Source organism: Hemicordylus capensis, chromosome 1 (genome assembly GCF_027244095.1).
Source record: "Hemicordylus capensis ecotype Gifberg chromosome 1, rHemCap1.1.pri, whole genome shotgun sequence".
Lineage (NCBI taxonomy): Eukaryota > Metazoa > Chordata > Lepidosauria > Squamata > Cordylidae > Hemicordylus > Hemicordylus capensis.
The window spans coordinates 441,670,269-441,690,372 of NC_069657.1; the positions used below are offsets into that span (position 1 = coordinate 441,670,269).

At 42.9% G+C, this 20,104-nt stretch overlaps 1 protein-coding gene across 6 annotated transcripts in view; it reads right to left on the minus strand.

The window, feature by feature from the left end:
* PSME4 (proteasome activator subunit 4) overlaps positions 1-20,104 on the minus strand; it is a 141,561-nt gene that overhangs the window by 28,023 nt on the left and 93,434 nt on the right. For all 6 annotated transcript variants that reach the window (XM_053245680.1, XM_053245687.1, XM_053245697.1 and 3 more), the window contains 10 exons: positions 18,531-18,586; positions 18,343-18,441; positions 16,955-17,017; positions 16,670-16,765; positions 15,571-15,702; positions 11,088-11,297; positions 10,000-10,130; positions 9,576-9,629; positions 8,003-8,132; positions 661-742 (listed from right to left, as the gene is read on the minus strand). In XM_053245680.1, coding sequence (XP_053101655.1) covers positions 661-742; positions 8,003-8,132; positions 9,576-9,629; positions 10,000-10,130; positions 11,088-11,297; positions 15,571-15,702; positions 16,670-16,765; positions 16,955-17,017; positions 18,343-18,441; positions 18,531-18,586 — 1,053 coding nt within the window. The remainder of the gene's footprint in view (positions 1-660; positions 743-8,002; positions 8,133-9,575; positions 9,630-9,999; positions 10,131-11,087; positions 11,298-15,570; positions 15,703-16,669; positions 16,766-16,954; positions 17,018-18,342; positions 18,442-18,530; positions 18,587-20,104) is intronic.

The window sequence follows — 20,104 nt, forward strand, 5'->3', positions numbered from 1 at the left end:
GGCTGGGGCAGGATCAGAAGTCATTCAACAATCACCTCTGTTAACTGAGCAAAGAAGCACCTTTTAGAAGTGGTGACTCCCTGACCAGCCCCATCATGGCATCTTTGCAGTGGCTGTTGCTGGTATCTACCTTTTGTTTCCTTTTAGACTGTGAAACCTTTTGGGACAGGGAATCATCTGGTTTCTTTTTCTATCTAAACCACTTTGTGAATTTTGTTGGAAAGCATTATATAAATATTTATAATGGCAACAAAAATAATACTCCAGGCACTCAAAATACTTTCACCTTTATTTCCTTCAGCATTTCTTTTCCCACAACCAAAGTTTTGGAAAGCTTTTTTAAAGTCAATTAGACTGGTTATACTGGAGCTTGAAAATGAGTCAGATGACAAGCAGAAATTCACTTTGTTAAAGCCATCAAGTTTGCCAGAAAACATTTGCAACTGGACACCAGAGTCTCAGATTTGAACTGGAAGGAACCTTGCAACCTACTTTCTAATCAAGTCAAATCTACCTGGAGAACCACTGAAACAGCAAGGCTGAAACCCCAAAACAACCTGAAGATGTGCATGTACTTCATTTTTATACATGCTAATTAAAAACAAGTCTTAAGGGTGAATGGTCACTTGAGACCTCAAATTGCTTTTGTCTGGCACTTACTGATTTGGAAAGGGCAGATGGGCACCTTTTTGTGAGGCCTCTTCAACTGCTTGAGGATGCCAGCCACAGCAGAGATCGCCATCTAAAAAGAAGGCCGAGAATGAACTAGCGCCATTTACAAATTCAGTACAGGCAATCTTCATTAGCTAAAACTAATATTGACCTCTCCCACCTTCACCTTGTTGGTTTACACAGCAGCTTCACATAACTAAAAAAACAAGGATACAAATCAGACTCCCTTTAGAATACTATTTTATTCATCTTCTGGCAATTCTGATAATGTCCCATCAACTTGATTTTTAAAAATAAGTCATTTACATAGGCCGAGTTCATACAACCCCTTTGCACCACAAAAAAATACCTTTGCATCACCTTTTTGATGCCAAAAAAAAAAAAAAGAGGAAAGAGAGGTTGCTCACCTGTAACTTTTGACCTGTTGATGATCCAATATCATTCACAACATGAGCTTTGAGCCTGAGCAATAGTTTCTGCGGAAGGATTTTTAGCTCCTTGTAGAGTTCTAAAGCCCTGCCCTTTGCACGCAGAGTGCACTCGGTATCTTCGCTGGCAGAGCGCTTCCCAACTCAGTTCCTGAAGTGCTGAATGGACTTCAGCAGAGCTGGCCATAGGCCTAGTTGGGTTTTGATGGTGCTGGGAGGCTTAACACCTTGTTTGTCATAACAGGTGGAGAGGAGTTGGACCAGCCATTCAAAAAACCTTTGACAAGAGACAGGCTGGCCCTTGTGGGCACCCTCAAAAAGATGGAATAAGTGCGCTTAACAACTTTATATTGGGGGAAAATACAGTAAAAGGAACATCAGCTCTAAGAGCGATAAGTTTGTTAATCCTTCTGGCTGTAGTTATTGCAATCAGGAAGGCTATTTGAGGGTAAGTAGCTTGATGAGGGTTGAGGTTAACATTCAAAGTGAGCCTCAGTAAAGGTTGGATAGAACCAAGGAGGGATTCCAGGGTTTAACCGGTTTCTTAACTGAGAGGCCGTGTTCCCTCTAAGGCGTGTACTCACACATTTTTCGATGTCTACTCAGTTAATCTTAGATCCTGCTCAGGTTAAACTGGGAAGGTCCCACTCTGAATGCATGTGAGTGCACACTGTCTTGATACTGCTGCCCCAGACAAAACTCATTCCACAAATGGATGAAAAAAATTAGTGAGAACACTGCTGGGAGGGGTGGGGGAGACTGTTGAGCCCTTTTAGAAACCTTTTCAAGTCTGGATGGGGAAAATGGGTTTTAGAATCTCATCCTTTAAGCATTGCAGAGAGGGCTGACATATTTCTTTATTTTATTTGTTTATTTAAAACATTTATATATCGCCCAAAACGTAAGTCTCCAGGTGGTTCACAACAAAACAAAAACAGATAAAAAGATTAAAACATTACAACAATTTAAAATTTAAGGTGTTAAAACTATTAAAAACACAATTAAAACAAAATCTAATTAAAAGCCTGGGTGAACAAATGCGTCTTGACTGCCTTTTTAAAAGCTGTAAGAGATGGGGAGGCTCTTATTTCAGTAGGAAGTATGTTCCAAAGCCTCAGGGCAGCAACAGAGAAGGCCCATCCCTGAGTAGCCACCAGAAGAGCCAGTGGCAACTGCAGACAAACCTCTCCAGATGATCTCAATGGGTGGTGTGGTTCATAGCGAAGGCAGCATTCTCCTAAACTGGATCTTGACAGAGGAGTTTGAAAGTCCGGTATGTTTTAGGGAGGTCAAGCACAGAAGGACTTGATGTACAGAGGCAGAAGCTGGGTCGAAGCTATTAGTCCAAACATAGTTTGTAAACCTTTTCCATTTACAGGAGTAATTGCACCTAGTCAAGGCTTTCCACTAGTGGAGCAAGGTCTGGTCTAGAAGTTTAGCCTCCAGATGGTCATGTTGAACATTCGGAAGCTGTGATGGAGTGCCTGGCCCCCATTCTGTGAGAGACGGTTGGGGAGCAGGTGGAGGCAGTAATGGAGGCCTCGAGATAGTTGTAAGAGGAACGGAAACCAAGGCTTACTTATTATGTATTTGGTTTTGTGTTGTAAGATTTTGCTGAGAACATGTGATAGGAGAGGGAAGGGTGGGAGGAGGTAGTAGAGATGCATGTTCCAGGGGATTTGAAAAATATCTCCTTGAGTGTCCTTGCCCACTGCTGCTCTGGAGCAGGAGAGGGCACATTTCCTATTGTGTTGATTCACAAAGAGGTCCAACTTGGAGAGTTCGCCAGCGTAGGAAGAGATCAGAAAAAATGTTGTGGTTGACTTCCCATTTGTGTTTACAGGACAGATCGGTTTCCCTGCTGAGGTTGTCTGCCAAGACATTGTCAGCGCCCTTTATGTGAAGAGCTATTGGGTAGAAGTGGTGGTTTATTGACCAATCACAAAGTTGAATGAAAGGTTGCAGAGCGATCTGGAAACTGTGACACCCCAACAGTTGATGTAAGCAATGGCAGTCATGTTGTCCAATAGATCTTGAACCATTTTGCTGCTCAGGACTGGTAGGAATGACTTGAGAGCTAAAACAGCCAAGAGTTCTAGGAAGTTTATATGGAGGAGTGATTGTTTGAAGTTTCAGAAGCCCCACGCATAAAGCCCCAACCCTGTGAGCCCCCAGCACTTCAGAGGGCATCCATTGTGACAGCCATTGAAGGAATAGGAGGCTGTAACGGTATACCCACTGTCAGATTCTTTGGCAGAGTCCACCAGAGCAGGGAGTCCAGAATCTTTTGAAGTAACAGAAATTGTAGCCGCTGGCTGTCCACATTTGTCCTGAATTTTAAAAGGAACTACAACTGGAGTTGTCACAAACAAGCCCGGCATAACAAACAGTCATGGTGCAAGAAGACATGAGACCTAAGAGGTATAGGATGGATTGCGCCTCCTGGATGGGAGTGGACCTGAAGGATTGGACCACACATACAATGGAGAGCCATCTCGCCTCTAGAAGAAAGGCACACTTTGCATTTGTGTCCAAGATGGCACCTGTAAGGTAGAGACGCCTGGGAACCGAGGGGGGATTCCCCCTTCCCAATTTACCTGCATGTCCAGATTCTCTAGGAGAGTAAGCACCATTTGGATGTGATTGGTGAGCAGTGCTTTGTCTGGAGCAGTGCTTTGTCTGTCTCCTAGGTGGGCAATGATGGAACTCACAGATTTTGTAAAGATGCATGGGGCAGTGGAGAGCCTGAAGGGGAGGACTGTATACTGGTAAACTTGATCCCCCATGGGGAACCGTAGTTTTTTCTTGTGTCTTGGCCAAATCCCTGCATGAAAGTAGGCATTTTTGAGATCTAGCGTGCCAAGCCACTCCTCCTCTGCTAAGAGAGGGAGGAGTTGTTGTAGAGTGAGCATTCAATTTCCCCCCCACATGAATGCCTTGTTGCAGAGACAAAGATCCAGTATAGGTTGGAAACATCCGTCTGTTTTTGGCACTTAGAAGTATCTGGAATAGTACCCTGCCCATTGGTTCTTCTTTGAAACTGGCTCTATTGCCCCGTTGGACAACAGTTCCTAGACTTCTGCTAACAGTTTAGGAGTTGGGGTATGTGTGGGTGTGTGAAATTCTATGGCACAGCTAGTGGAGATAATGTCTAGTACTCAGGTAACAGAAGTAATAAGACGCCAGGTGGTGAGAAAAGGGGTGAGATCTATGGGATCAGAAGTACCGACAGACAAGGTAACTGAGGATCAAAGACTCTGCTTGGATTGGTCTTTGTTAGATGTTTTTGAGGACATTGCCTTTGTGGGAACGAACATTTTTGCGTATTTTGGAAAGACTTCCTGAAGTCTCTGCGGCCAGAACAGCCATAATGGTAGTGTGGTTTGTTGAACTTGCTGATTAGAAGTGGTGGAAGTTTTTGCAGTAAATTTTGATTTTTCCATTCGTTCGATAGTCTCATCCATTTCAGAGCTAAACAGACTATCCTCCTCGAAGGGGAGGTCTTAAATTTTGTCTCACATATCTTGTTTCAAGGAAGAAGAATGGAGCCACACATGCCACCATAAGGAAATGGCACTAGCCAATGTTCTAGATTTCATTTCTATAAGGTGTTTTGTAGTGCTAAGATTCGGGTGCATTATATCTGCAGACTTAGCCAGCATGTCTTTGAACTTGATTTGGATTGAGTCAGGGGCATCCCTGAGGTCATCTTTGAAACCCTCCCAGACGGAATGGTGGATTTTGGCCATGCAGGCCATAGTGTTGACTATTTCATAGCCAGAGATGAAGAACAGATCTAGGGGCTGAGAGAGTCCAACTTTCTGCCTTCTTTATCAACAAGAGCAGAGTGCTTCCATCCTGATTTACTGCTCATTGCCCAATCTATAACTAGGGAGTTTGGCGAGGGATGCTTGACGAGAAATTTGCATTAATCCTTCTGGATCCAGTAAAAATTCTCTAGATGCTGGGAGATAGAGGAAGATGGAGCTTCCCATGCCAACTTAGCAGAATGGATAAGCACTGGTAGCACGGGAAGTGCAGCAGAGCAAGATGCGGTGGTAAAAGGTACAAAATCAGACAGAGTCCTTGACTTCCTGGAGAGGAGATTTAAATTCCAAGCCTAGGACTTTTGCCATCTCTGCAATCTGAATCTGATAAGATTTAGTTTCCTCAGTGTGAGGGTTGGATGGGTTATTGGGGACGTTGTCATCTGAAGAGGGATCTGATGGGTTTTCAGTAAGCATGGAGTCGTTGTCAGATTCTGATGAATATGTGTAGTCACCAGGTGTTGCTTGTCTGTCTGGCAAAGAGCTGCTTCCAGGGGGGAAGCAGAAACCAAGCATGAAAATCAGGAGAAATTGGGTGAGCCAGTTCAATGGGTCTCGGCACAGTAGGTTGTGGTATAGGGTTTCTGTGGAGAAGAGTATCGAGGCACTGGAGGGAGATCCAGTGGGCATTTAAAAGAAAGGTCTGTACCTGCAGGAGATGGTTGTCCCTGAGAAGCAGTGCTGAGTTGTTTTTTAGTTTCCAAAGCCTGAATTCTTCATAGTCATAGGGAAAAGATGGGAAAGGCACATACAGAGGTTCTGAATTTCCCCATCCTCCTGATAAACCCTAGGCCCAGGGCTCCAGATGAACTCCAGTAGTCAAGCTTTCTCCAGTATGGAGGGCAGGCAGGAAGGGGGAAACTGAGTCTTTCCTTCCATGATGGATTTGGCAGGTAAGTTGGAGAGCAATGCAGAGTTGCTTGACCCAGAGAAGTAGAAGCTCTTTTAGGAATCTGCAAAGTACCAGAGCTAGAGTCATCATCCACATCAAGACCATGAAGAGAAAAGGCTCTAAAGGTTGATCCAGACGCCATGGTGACTCGGGATCCAAAGACTGACTCGATGTCACAAAGGAGAGGAAGTTCTTTCGACACTGATCTCAAACACAATTCCCTGCTCTTCTGAGTTTGTTTAGAAAATGATGAACAAATTTTGCAAGTGCGTGAGTTGTGGTTTTCCCCTAAGCAAAGCAGGCAGAGGTAGTGCCTGTCTGAAGAGGGGAAAGGAACAGCATTTAAAAGTCTGCTTAGAGTCCATAGAGATGAGGCCAGAACACAAGGCAAAGAATAGTCAGGGGAACAGTCCAAGGTCAGAAGGGATAATAGCCAACCATAAATTGTTTTTCAAGAACCGAGCACGAGCAGCAAATCCCGAGGGATGCTTCCACAATGGCGGCCAAGAAGGAAATGATCTGGGAAGTGCCCTGCCGCCGAAGATACCAAGCACGCTCTGCACATGAAGAGTGGCGCTTCAGAACGCTAGGAGGAGCTAAATCCTTCCACAGGGATTATTACACAGACACAAAGCCCACAATGTGAAGGATACCAGATCACCTCTAAGATCTTCTGGACACTATTTGTGTGAAGTGATACTCTATGTGAATTGGGCAAGTCAACCATGCCACACACCACATGCCTGTAGAGGCGTATCTAGGGAAAATAGCGCCTAGGGCAAGCACTGAAATTGCGCACCCTGTCCAAACATCTGACACCCATCTTTCAGATAACTTTACCATAATATCAGCAGAAAAATACAAGTCAAGCTCGTTAATCTTTTAATATTTCAAAAACTATTTAGCAGTGGACGTAGCCAGACCAAGAAAATGCTGGAAAACTACAAATTTCAGTATGCTGGGGCTCATGAAATACCCAAATATTATGCGGAGGTGTACTTGGAAAAACTAAATAGAAGTGCCTGTCTAATTCTCTGCTATGCATTGTAGCATCATGATTTTATAAGTTTTAAAAATAAATGGAGAATTTGACTTTGAATAATTAAACGATATGCAGAGTAAACTGTGTCACTGCTTGGAATATATTCTAGTATTTCAGAAAGACAGTTAAAATGAAAGAGCAAGAAACTCCCAGTGGGCCTTAATACTAAGGATTTCACACTGATTCAAAGACAAACTCACTGTTAATAGCCATATTAGCAATAGCAATAGCACTTACATTTATATACCGCTCTATAGCTGGAAGCTCTCTAAGCGGTTTACAATGATTTAGCATATTGCCCCCCAACATTCTGGGTACTCATTTTACCGACCTCGGAAGGATGGAAGGCTGAGTCAACCTTGAGCCCCTTGGTCAGGATCGAACTTGCAACCTTCTGGTTACAGGGCGGCAGTTTTACCACTGCGCCACCAGAGGCTCTCATATTACATATACATATTATTAAGACATCACATTTAACTCACCACAAGAAGCAAAATAAGAGCAAATGGATACAATCTTAGCTCATAAACTTCAGCTCAGTATTCACAAGCCCTGATTCTCTGTACATAGTGCCAATCTGAATATGTGTACAGTGACTTATATTAATTTTTAAAAAAACAATTACCTGTAGCCCCTTTGGGGGACTTCCTAAAGGCTGTGGGGGGTCTGCAAAGTTTCCCCCTCCTCCCACTGGCCTCTAGGGCCTCACAGGCACCATTTGAGCATGTGCGGTGGTCATCTTTTAAAATATTATTATTTTTAAAATGGCAGCTGAAAACAATATGGCCGCCATGCTTGCTCAAATGGCCTCTGCGAGGCCTGGCATGGCCTAGGGCCTCACAGAGGCCATTTGAGCATGCCCAGTGGCCATTTTGTTTTTAGTGGCCATTAAAAAAAAAATTTAAGAAATGGCGCCCCCTTCAAGTGGCGCCTGGGGCATGTGCCCTGCCTGCCCCACCCTAGATACACCCCTGCATGCCTGACAGTGTTAAGGTCTGTCTGGAAGGAACAGTGTTGATGTGGAAGCACAAGTTCACTAGTAAAGAAAGGAGTTGTGTGAACCCACCTCTGATTAACAGCAATGGACTCAACAACAGCAACTAAGATGAGGCAAAGATTTAAACCCATTTGTCATGTTTACCTTGCGTACCACTAGTGCATCGTGGTTGAGACATTCCACAAAGAATTTTATGGCCCTTGCAGGCAGCACCCTGTCATCTCTCAAGAGCAAGGACAGAAAGCCAATGCCAATGTGCTCAAACTTCCAGGGGCTGAAAAAACCCAACAACAAAGCTATTGTCAGTGAATGAAGATATCAGTGATATATTATGCCACTAAACCAGCTCTTCTGGCCACCTTCACACTCCTTTCAACTATGTACACTTGAGGAGCTCAACTCTCATTTGACTAACACACACCAATTTACATAGCTCCAATGTCTGGGTGGTGTGTTGCAAGGAAGAGAAATTAGATTTTAAACCACTTTAAGAAAGAGGGTATTCAGGATTAAAACAAAAAACAAAATTCCCAGGAGGGGAAGCAAAAGGTAGAGCAACTGACAAAAGTTGAGGGTTAATGTCACTGCAGCAATTGACAAAGTCTATAGGGTGCAACTGGAACATAAACAAATACAAAAAGCAACATTCAATGTATTTATTCAGAGAGTTGCATATTCAGTCTTATATTGTGTGTGGGGTTGGGGAGTCAGTCCAATACATTCATGTTTGTAGGCTTTCCAATGCACTGTGGGTTGTTTTCTTAGAAGATGCATGTATGACTCTTGCCTAACTTTTGCTTTAGGCAAGGAAGTGGTTTGCACGAGCACTTCCATGCCTCAAAAACCTAATATCAAAAGAAGCAAGGCACAATGAGCTTTACAGCAGCAAACATCTATAGTGAAATGCATGCCCTCCTTTAATCCAAAGGCGGCACCAGCACAAAATGAATTGTACTCCCTCTGGCTTCCCCCTGCTTGACCATGAAGGATTGAAAGTAGGAGGCAACTTGGCTAAGACCTAACTGCTTCAAAATAAGAGAAGCAGTCCTGATTATTTATGTATCTGCTTATGCATACATATTTATGTATCTGCATAAATAATCATAGGATCATCACCACCTGCCTTTTGTGCATATGTGAGCGCCACATTTGAGCAACTTGTGTTCAAGTCAGCTGGTACCGGTTGGAAACTGTCTGGAAATCATAAGAGTGTACGAATATACACACACACACACACACACACACACACACGATTCCCAGACAATTTCCAACAGGTGTCAGCTGATCTGAACACAAGCTGCTCAGAAGTGGCCCTCGGGTAAAATCATCATCAATTCACTATGAACTAAAATATTACACTTACTCACTCTAAGGCCAGTGTGGGATTAGAACTGCCTTGTGTCAAATGTCTGGACTGGATGTTCTTTTGATTCCTAACTTATATGAACTGAACTCTGAAAGCAGAATGCTGAAATCTGGCACAGAATTTAAATTAGGCCTTGGAGAATTACAGCACATAGTATAGTTACTCAGTCCTATTCAGAAGCCTCTCAGTATCTAGAGCATGATTTACATTTTGAAAAACGGACAACCACACACTGATTTTTTTGAAAAAGACAACCTCACTAACTCTAGTACTACTATGCACCACTTTTAAACAAAAGTTTCCAAAGTGGGTAACATAGAAAAACGAAAAATAAAGATTTGTTATACTTACAGATTTCTTTGATCCACACAATCTAACAGCTTGTTAACCAAATTTTCATAGTTTCTGAAAATAAAAAGTTATCTATGTGATGATCACCTCAATAATATGCAGGATGCCACCTAGATGTGTAGTGGTGTGAACAGTTTGATTCTTTGAATGGCAACCATCACCTATGTGAGAGACTTGCCCCAAGCTGCCAAATTTTAATTAAACACTACATGCTCCAGTTTGTCCAATATCAGTTTAAATACAGGTATGTTGAAAAAACTCTTAAGGGGCAGAGAAAGAGGCCATTAGACTTCCTTTCTGTTACTAGTGAAAAAGCAAAAAGTATTGGAACTTAATTGCACATATCATGTTTAGGTTTTACGCACAAGTGTGGTGTATTCCAATTTGGCAGTGAACTCTCGCACTACAAACTGGTTACACTTACTGAGAGGACTCAGCATTCCTTTCTCTCTGTCGCTGAAGTCCCAACTGAATCTCCTCTGGACTAAGGCAACCATTCTGCAGATTCCCAGATTTTTGCATGAGAACAGCCACCTCCACACATTTCTCTGGAACCTGGAGATGGAGGGAGACACAAAAGAAGCCTCTGTCATGACAAGGAGCTGTTCCCAGAAAAGTGCAAGATTTTCTATGTATTCAAAAGACCACCACCATGAATAAAAGCACCTGGCACTTCCCTTCATAAATATGCCTTACTCAGTCCTGCAAACCAATCAGGTTATTTCAGTTTCATTACTGTCGTAGGAAGGATACTCCAAAATTTCACACCTCTCAGAAAGTTAGCTCTGAGCCTCATCTCATAAGACAATAGGGCTATTAAGATGATCAGAGTAGGACACATATCCTACCCAGTTTCGAGAGCTGTGCATGCTCTCAATTTTCAATTGTGTGTGAGTGAAAAACAAAGTCAGAGAGAGGGAAAATGACTGCCTAAGCCCCAGTTGGGTAGGACAAACACACCCTACCCAGATTCCGTCCCAGTTTCGGAACAAGATAAGAGGAAAAAACCAATTCTACACAGCTGGGGCTTGACTGATTATCACCCCGCACTCCACCGTCTCCTACCTGGTTTTTCACTCACACACAATCACAAAATGAGAGTGCACGCAGCTCCCAAAACTGGGTAGGATGCTTGCGCTACCCAATTTCCGATTGCATGAACAGCCTTCATGCCTTAATTTATCTGACCATAGTTATGTACTTTCTCCTCCATCATCCAAAATGAATTCAGCCTTTTTGGAAACGATGATAAAATGCTTTAAAATATTTCCCCAACCCTGAGTGTAATACCTTGTATAACAATCTAGAATTTGTCTTAGCTGGATGGCTCAGGGCCAAGTTGCAATTAGTGATGGCTTACCAACACTGCAACATGCAGCGAGAGAGAGGGAGGCATTCTTCATCTATGACTGTGAACTCCATTGCTGGGTTCGAGGCCACTGAACAATTTTTGGTAATCTCTTTGTACAGCCAATTCTAAAGAGCGGCTTAATGGAGTTATTTCATACTTACTGTAAAGTCCAGTCCAATAGTTTCATACTGCCGATGAATCTTCTCTGCAAGATCATCAAAGAGTCTGACTATAGATGGCTTCTCCAGAGACATTGCTTTGCTAAGTCCAGAAGAGACTAATGCAGGCCAAGTCTGGACAATGCACTCCCAGTCATGAAGATTTGCCAGACACACACCATTATGGTTTCCAAGAAGGCAGTACAAGGCACCCTAGGGAAAGGAAATTTTAGGAAGGAACTGTTAACCTAGAACTGAATGTACAGCTTCAGAGAACTTGTGTGACTATTGTTAAAGATCAACTGTCTACAGGATTAGGCAATTCTCTAATCCTGCTGATTTTGGCACCTTTCCTGAGCAGGAGGAGAGCAACTGGTCCTTTTCAACCCAGCACAGTATCCCTCCAGAGGCTGTTGCTGGTGTGTTTCTTTTGTTTCTTTTTAGATAGTGAACTCTTTGGCAAAAGGAAGAATTTTTTTTAAAAGGAAACCACTTTGAGAACCTTTACTAAAAGGTGATATAGAAATATTTGTTGTTGTTGTAGGACATACAGGTGGCCCTCGTTATTTGTGGGGGTTCAACAGATAATGAAACCATGAATAAAGAGACCATAATCCTAGGGGGTTAGTGGGGTTAGGTTCCTTGAGCTTAAAAAACCGCTTAAAAGGCAGGAAGAAGGCAGAAATAAGTGTAGAAAAGCATGGAACCTACCTTGTTCTCCAGGAATGAAACTGCTAATATTATCATGCCCTTATACAAAACTATGGTGCGGCCACACCTGGAGTACTGCGTACAATTCCCATCACCACATCTAAAAAAGGACATTGTAGAACTGGAAAAGGTGCAGAAGAGGGCAACCAAGATGATCAGGGGCCTAGAGGACCTTTCTTATGAGGCAAGGCTACAACACCTGGGGCTATATAGTTTAGAAATAAGATGAGTGCGGGGAGACATGATAGAGGTCTATAAAATCATGCATGGTGCAAAGAAAGTGGATAGAGAGAAATTCTTCTCCCTCTCCCATAACACTAGAACCAGGGGCCATCCTATGAAATTGATTGCCAGGAAATTTAGGACCAGCAAATGGAGGTAATTTTTCATACAACACATAATGAACTTGTGGAATTTGAGGGGTTTGGATAACTTCATGAAGGAGAGGTCTATCAACGGCTACTAGTCAGAGGGTTATAGGCCACCTCCAGCCTCAAAGGCAGGATGCTTCTGAATACCAGTTGCAGGGGAGTAACAGCAGGAGAGAGGGCATGCCCTCAACTCCTGCCTGTAGGCTTCCAGTGGCATCTGGTGGGCCACTGTGTGAAACAGGAAGCTGGACTAGATGGCCCTTGGGCTTGATCCAGCAGGGCTGTTCTTATGTTCATAACTATGGATAGACGAAAATTTCTTCTATTTAATGGATAAATAAACTGGGTCTCTACAACCCAATCGCGGATACATGAAACCACGATCCATAAAACTGAGTATAACGATGATTTCCTGTAGTCCTGTAGTAGTAGTGTATATGGCTGTCATTTCAGAAAAAAATTGAGTCATTTCTTCTCAAAGTAAGTGACAAGGAGTACTTACTACTTTGTTTTACACAACACTGAATCCAAAGCACACCCACAATTTAAGACCTATATGGTTTCTTATAATACATTTTAAAGACAGCTCTTTTGTCACTAGAGACACTTGCCTCAATTCCAGCAAGACTATGAAGATGCTACAGAAAGTAACTCCTTTCCATTTTATTACTTTGTATTAAGCTTACATTTTTCCTCCCAAGTAACTACATGAAAGCACAGCAGAAATGCAACATTTTTTAAATATTTCAAGCCTCAAACTCAATTAAAACATTAAAGATTAAATACAAAAGCAAATAGTTTAAACATGTTAGGAGCACTAGCTTTCGTGCACCTATCCTACTGGCTTAAAATTCAGTCCTCCTTACAATGCTTTATTATTACTGAAATGTTGGGCAGCAACACCACATCAGCGTAAATGCCCCAGTAAGGAAGAAAGGGTGAAAAATTGCAGAAACCCAGCAGAAATGCCACACTGGCGTAAATGCCTCAGTTAGAGGGGGACATCATGCATTATTTTTTTGGTTGTATTGAACGCTTAAATTTTTACTACAGCTTGATCCTGCATTCTAGCATAAATGCCACAGGTGGCGATAAACAACTTTTAATAACGTACCTTCCATGGCCTTTCTACCCAAAATTACAGTATTTATTATTAATCATATGTATATACCACCTGATATATACATCTCTAGGCAATGTACATAATCCAAATTACAATATAAAAATAAGAACAAAACACTTTCACAGAATAAAAAAACAATTAAAACAATTTACAAAGTGAAATCATTAAAATAACTGGACAGGATTAAAACAATTAAACTGTTTAAAATTAATTTTAATTAAAAGCCTAAGAAAACAGGTTTGTCTTAAGGGTCTTTTTAAAAGCAATCCGAGATGAAGAAGCTCTTATTTTGGCATGGAGTGCAGTCCAAAGCCCTGGGACAGCTACAGAGAAGGCCCGGCCACAATTCACCCCCAGTCAAGCCAGTGGCAACAGTTCCCAGATCTCCGCAGATGATCTTAATAGGCAGCAGGGTTCATGTCAAAGAAGGTGATCTCTTAAATACCCTGGACCAAAGCTGTTCAGGGTTTTATAGGTAATGAACAGCACTTTGTATTTTGCAGCCAGTGCATTTCTATAGGAATTGGTGATATACTGTATGGTTCCTTCGTTTGGTCCTAGAGCCCAACCTGTCTGCCACATTCTGTACTAGTTATAGTTTCCGAACTATGTACAAAGGCAGCCCCACATACGAGTGCATTACACGAGTCTAGCCTGGAGATCACCAGTATATGCACTACTGCTTTAAGGCCATTTACCTTAAGAAATAAACACAACCAACATATCAGCCAAAGCTGTTAAAAAGCGCTCTTGGCCACTGCCTCAACCTGAAAAACCAGAGAGAGTTTGGGATCCCGCACTCCCAAGCTACATACCTGATCTTTCAGGGGGAGAGTAACCCCATTGAGAACAGGCAGATCTAAACCCTCAACCATCTCTCAGGTCTTGAACCCCCACAGACAGTAAGGTAAAGGTAAAGTGTGCCGTCAAGTCGATTTCGACTCCTGGCGCCCACAGAGCCCTGTGGTTTTCTTTGGCAGACTACAGGAGGGATTTACCATTGCCTCCTCCTGCGCAGTATTCTTTCAGCATCTTCCTATATCGCTGCTGCCCGATATAGTACCAGCGGGGATTCAAACTGGCAACCTTCTGTTTGTTAGTCAAGCATTGCCTCGCTGAGCCACTTAACGTGGTCCACAGACAGTACCTCCATTTTATTTGGAATCAACTTCAGTTTATTCCTCATCTAGTCCATTACCATCTACAGCAGGCCTGCTCAACTTAGGCCCCCCAGCTGTTTTTGAACTACAACTCCCATAATCCCCAGCCACAGTGGCCAATAGCTAGGGATTATGGGAATTGTAGGCCAACATCTGCAGAAGGGGCAAAGTTGAGCAGCCCTGATCTACAGGGAAGCATTTAGGGAAAATATGATATTTCCTGCTGAAGTTGATAGGGAGAAATGGATTTGTGTGTCATCAGCATATTGATAACACCCTGCACCAAATCTCCTGATGATCTCTCCCAGTGGCTTCATGTAGATGTTAAAGAACATTGGAAAAAGTATGGAGCCTCCTGGAACTTCATACAGTAACTTTCACTTTGCAGAGCAACAGTCTCCAAGTGAAACCATCTGGAATCTACCCAAGAGGTAGGAGCAGAACCACTGTAGAACTGTGCCACCTAATCCCACCTTCCCCAGGAGACCCAGAAGGATACCATGGTCGATGGTATCGAAAGCCATCGAAAGATCCAAAAGGCATTATAAAAGGCATTTAGGGTCACAGGAACATAGGAAGCTGCCATATACTGAGTCAGACCCTTGGTCCATCTAGCTCAGTATTGTATTCACAGACTGGCAGCGGCTTCTCCAAGGCTGCAGGCAGGAATCTCTCTCAGTCCTATCTTGGAGAAGCTAGGGAGGGAATTTGGAACCTTCTGCTCCCAGAGCAGCTCCATCCCCTGATGGGAATATCTTACAATGCTCACACATCATGTCACCCATTCAACTGCAACCAGGGTAGACCCTGCTTAGCTAAGGGGTAATTCCCAGTGAGGAAGGAGGGCCACAGTAGTGGATGAGCATACTTCCTGACTTATCCATGTATGATGTACAGAAGGTGTTCTTAAAATGAAATCATCTGAAGAGCTTACAAACCCCAATGGCATGTAGGGGAGGAGGCAATATCTTAGGTACGCCAGCATTTATGTCATTTAGTTTTTCATGGTTTCCAATTTCTGAGTAGCACAGTCATTTAAGTCATGCTAGTACACATTTACAAGCATAATGGTATGTGTATCCAATAGTACAGAAATAGTACAGAAACCGCCGAAGCCTTACTTTAAACTGCTGCTGGGTGACGTCACGTCCATCCGGCTGCAAAAACTCCAGAACCAAAGGAATGATGTCCCTACAACAGAAGTTGTATGTCCCCAGGGCTGTGAAGAATGCATGCTGAGCTTTGTTTCTGACCTGGAGAAAGAAACACCACAGACATTCAACACAGATGCTGAACACAGGGACATACATCAAGGAAAAATAAGGTTCCATTCATAGAGTGATTGGCTGCAACCACTGCTTCATGTTCAGAGCTGTAACCTAGAGCAGCATCTGCATATGGTATTTTTCAGGCTTATTTCTGGTACCTGTAAGGTTGTCTCTTTTGGATATCACTTGAAATATGGGTGACTGGCCAGATGGGGGAAACAAGCAGACGCATAAGTAGTACCTTCACACATTCTACCTGAGATCCTCTGCTGGATTCCCCCATTTTGGGGGGTTAGGTGGTTGGCAACTTTGAAGTCTTTACAGCATCATGCACAGACCTTTTTATTTACCCAGACCTTTTAATCATTCTAATCTCTACCAGAAATAGTTCTCTTTTATTACTCTACTGGCTTAATCTGTTTCAAATTGGTTTTTACTGCACTATTTGTTTAAATTATGTGGTGCGAACTGTTTTTTATCATTTTTAAGCCACCCTAAGATTGGAATAATTCAAGGGCAGGATATACATAAGTTAAATAAAAGCAATATCTGTGAATCCAAACCTTTAATTCCAGTCATAGTAAATTTTAATCCTGGCCAAACAGGCAATGCCACTATATGAAGTACTAGGGGGACTCTGAAGAATAAAAATGCACAGAATATCATTAGATCAGGGCTGCAAAACTTCAGCCCTCCAGCTGTTTTGAGACTACAACTCCCATCATCCCCAGCTGCAGTGGCCAATAGTCAGGGATGATGGATGTTGTAGTCCAACATCTGCAGGAGGGCTGAAGTTGTGCGGTCCTGCCTTAGAGAGTGCAAAGACAACACACAGTGCTCACACTGAAATTTCTGCATAAAAGCAAGAGAGCATTGCTGACCCTGTGAAACTCCAGCTCAGAAAGCAGCACCATTAACATCTTATTCACTGTTCATATCGCCATACACTTACCTGACCATACGAACTCGTAGACAGACGCAGGAGGTCCCTGATCAAGTCTTGGTGCACTTTTTTATATTCACAGCCTTCAACAGTGAGTGTTCTTAGCTAAACAAAACATTCAAAATGAGAAATTCTTTTCTGCAGACTCTTGCTTCATATACACAAGGCACATATACAATGTTCCTTTATGTTTACATTTTAATACAAAATATTTATGTTTATAAACGCATGGAACATGTACAATGCGCCAATTTGTGAGCCCAATCAGTGAATGTTGCTCGTAATGCACATTACCTCGTGCTGCAACATGACTCTGTCAATCAGCAGTGCTCTGATATGCTGTTTCTTTCCCTGAAGCTGAAATCACAAACAAAACAATGTAAACAACATTGTATACACTGTGAAGTTCCATCTACCCTGGCCTCAGGCTTCTTAATTTTTCCTACTGTGTACCTCCTTATTGATTATAGTAAAGAAAATTCACTAAAGAATTGAGAGAATCAGTGTGGTACAGTGGTTAGAGTTTTAGAATAAGATTAGGGAAATGCAAGTTCAAATCCACATTCAGCCATGAAACTCACTGGGTGACTCTGGGCCAGTCACTTTTCTCTCAGTCTAACCTACCTGACAGGTTTGTTGTAGAAGTAACTCTTAAGACAAGGCTCAGAACAGGGGAGCTTTCCAAACAGGAGTTTGCTAACAGATATTAAAGGAGTTTTGCGTGGAGTTTAGCAGAGATGTGGTCCCCCTTTATCACAAAGGAGACACCCAGCATGAGGAGAAGGGCAGTACTACCCCACTTTTGTAATTTTCTTGGAGGACAGAGCTTAAAACCTTTAATTAGCTGACAACTGCAGCGAAGTCCTAGCTTTCAAATAAACAAGCTCTATATATTCTAAATAGCCAATAAAACCAGTTATGAAGGTAGAATGCCAGCAGGAGAGGGCATGCTCCCCTAGAACCAGGGGTCATCCCATTAAACTGAAGGCCAGGAAATTTAGGACCAACACCACACAGCACATAATTAATCTATGGAATTCTCTGGTACAGGATGTGGCAATGGCCACTAGCTTGGATGGCCTTAAAATGGGGCTTAAACAAATTCATGAAGAACAGATTTATCAATGGCTACTAGTCTGGTGACTATAAGTCACCTCCAGCTTCAAGAGGCAAGATGCCTCTAAATACCAGTTGTAGGGAAGCAACAGCGAGAGAGAGGGCATGCCCAGAGGCATGTGGGCTTCCCAGAGGCATCTGGTGGGCCATGGTGTGAAACAGGATGCTGGACTAGATAGGCCTTGGTCATTCTTATGTATGAGGATAAACACAACCATGTACACTACTCTGGGCTTCTCAGAGGAAGAACAGGATATAAATGCTAATTAATTAATTGTCATCCATAAGCAAAGATGACAACTCACAACTAAGATGGTATCACCCTCTGAAGAGAATATGGTCCATTTCTTTTAAAGGCAATATTGTCCCTCTAAAGTATACCATAACACCCAGGCACTAAAACCAAGATTGAACAGCACTGTGAAGCGCTGAATAAATTTTTCTCAATAAATACAATACAATTTTAGTGATGAAATATCCATCTGCGATTTCTCTGTTTTATTCACTTCTAAAGTTTAAGAAAGATGACTTGTGACTTAGATAAGCTGCTTATATAAAATACCAACCCTGTTCTCCATGGATTTCTTCACCAAGTTAAAGCTTTTCCACCGTGAATCAAACTCATGCTTGTGTGATCCTTGGAAATGTAGAAGGTCCCCAATGATCTGCAAAACAAACATTTCGGTTATATAGAACACACCCACTGGCATGGCTTAAAATACCAGAAAGAACATGTTCAAGAGTGCAGCTGTACCTTTATGATCAGAAACAATGACTTGGTATCATCCTCTGAGTTGTCAAGTACATAATCTGTCATGGGAGAGAGGGAAATCTCATTCAGTAAAAAAAAGCTTATTTATTTATTTGTTTGTTCAATTTTTAGATTGCCCTTACAAAATAGCTCAGGGAGGTTCACAAACATCATAAAACAGTTAAAATCAATCAATGACCGAGCATAAAAAATTTAAAATACAATAAAACAGTCAAAAAGTAAAACAATTCAAAACCTTATAAAAACACAATACATTAAAGACCCTTTAAAACAATTTAAGAACACTGGAAGGCCAGGCCAAACAGGTAGGTCTTTAGGGCTCTCCTAAATTCCAATAAAGAATTCAAATTACGGATGTCTGCAGGGAGCGCATTCCACAATCTAGGAGCAGCTACAGAGAAGGCCCGCCTCTGGGTCGCCACCAGGTGAGCTGGTGGCAACTGGAGCCGGACCTCCTCAGATGATTTTAGCGTGCGGTGGGGATCAGACCGAAGAAGGCGCTCTCTAAGGTAACCTGGACCTAAGCCATTCAGGGCTTTAAAGGTAATAACCAGCACTTTGTATTTTGCCCGGAAACATATCGGCAGCCAGTGCAGCTGTTTCAAAACAGGCATAATATGATCTCTCCGAGTTGCCCCGGAGACCAACCTGGCTGCTGCATTTTGAACTAACTGAAGTTTCCGAACTATGTACAAAGGCAGCCCCACGTAGAGCGCATTGCAGTAGTCAAGCCTGGAGGTTACCAGCTGGTGCACCACTGTTCTGAGGTCATCCTCCTCTAGGAATGGATGCAGCTGTCGAATCAGCCTAAGCTGACAAAAAGCACTCCTGGCCACAGCCTCCACCTGAGATACCAGGGTGAGGCCTGGATCCAGGAGTACCCCCAAGCTGCATACCTGCTCCTTCCAGGGGAGTGTAACCCCATCCAGCACAGGGAGATCTAACTCACCCCTCAGATTCTGAGCCCCTACAATGAGCACCTCCATCTTGCTTGGATTCAGCTTCAATTTGTCATCCCTCATCCAGCCCATTACTGCCTGTAGGCAGGCATTTAGGGAATGAATGCCATTTCCTGATGAAGCAGATGAAACAGAAGTAGATTTGGGTGTCATCAGCATACCGATAACACCCAGCACCAAATCTCCTGATAACTTCACCCAGCGGTTTCATGTAAATACTGAAAAGCATTGGTGACAGAATGGAGCCCTGAGGGACTCCATATAACAGCTCTCGTTGAGAAGAGCAACTGTCACCAAGCTCCACCATCTGGGATCTGCCCGAGAGATAGGAATGGAACTGCTGCAGAGCAGTGCCTCCTATTCACAACTCCGTCAGGCAACCCAGAAGGATACCATGGTCGATGGTATCGAACGCCGCCGAGAGATCGAAGAGAACCAACAGAGTCACACTCTCTCTGTCGATTCCCCGGTATAGGTCATCCATCTGGCCGACCAAGGCTGTCTCAACCCCATAGCCCTCTCTAAAGCCAATTTGAAATGGGTCTAGATAATCAGTTTTCTCCAAAACTGCCTGGAGCTGGTCGGCCACCACCCTCT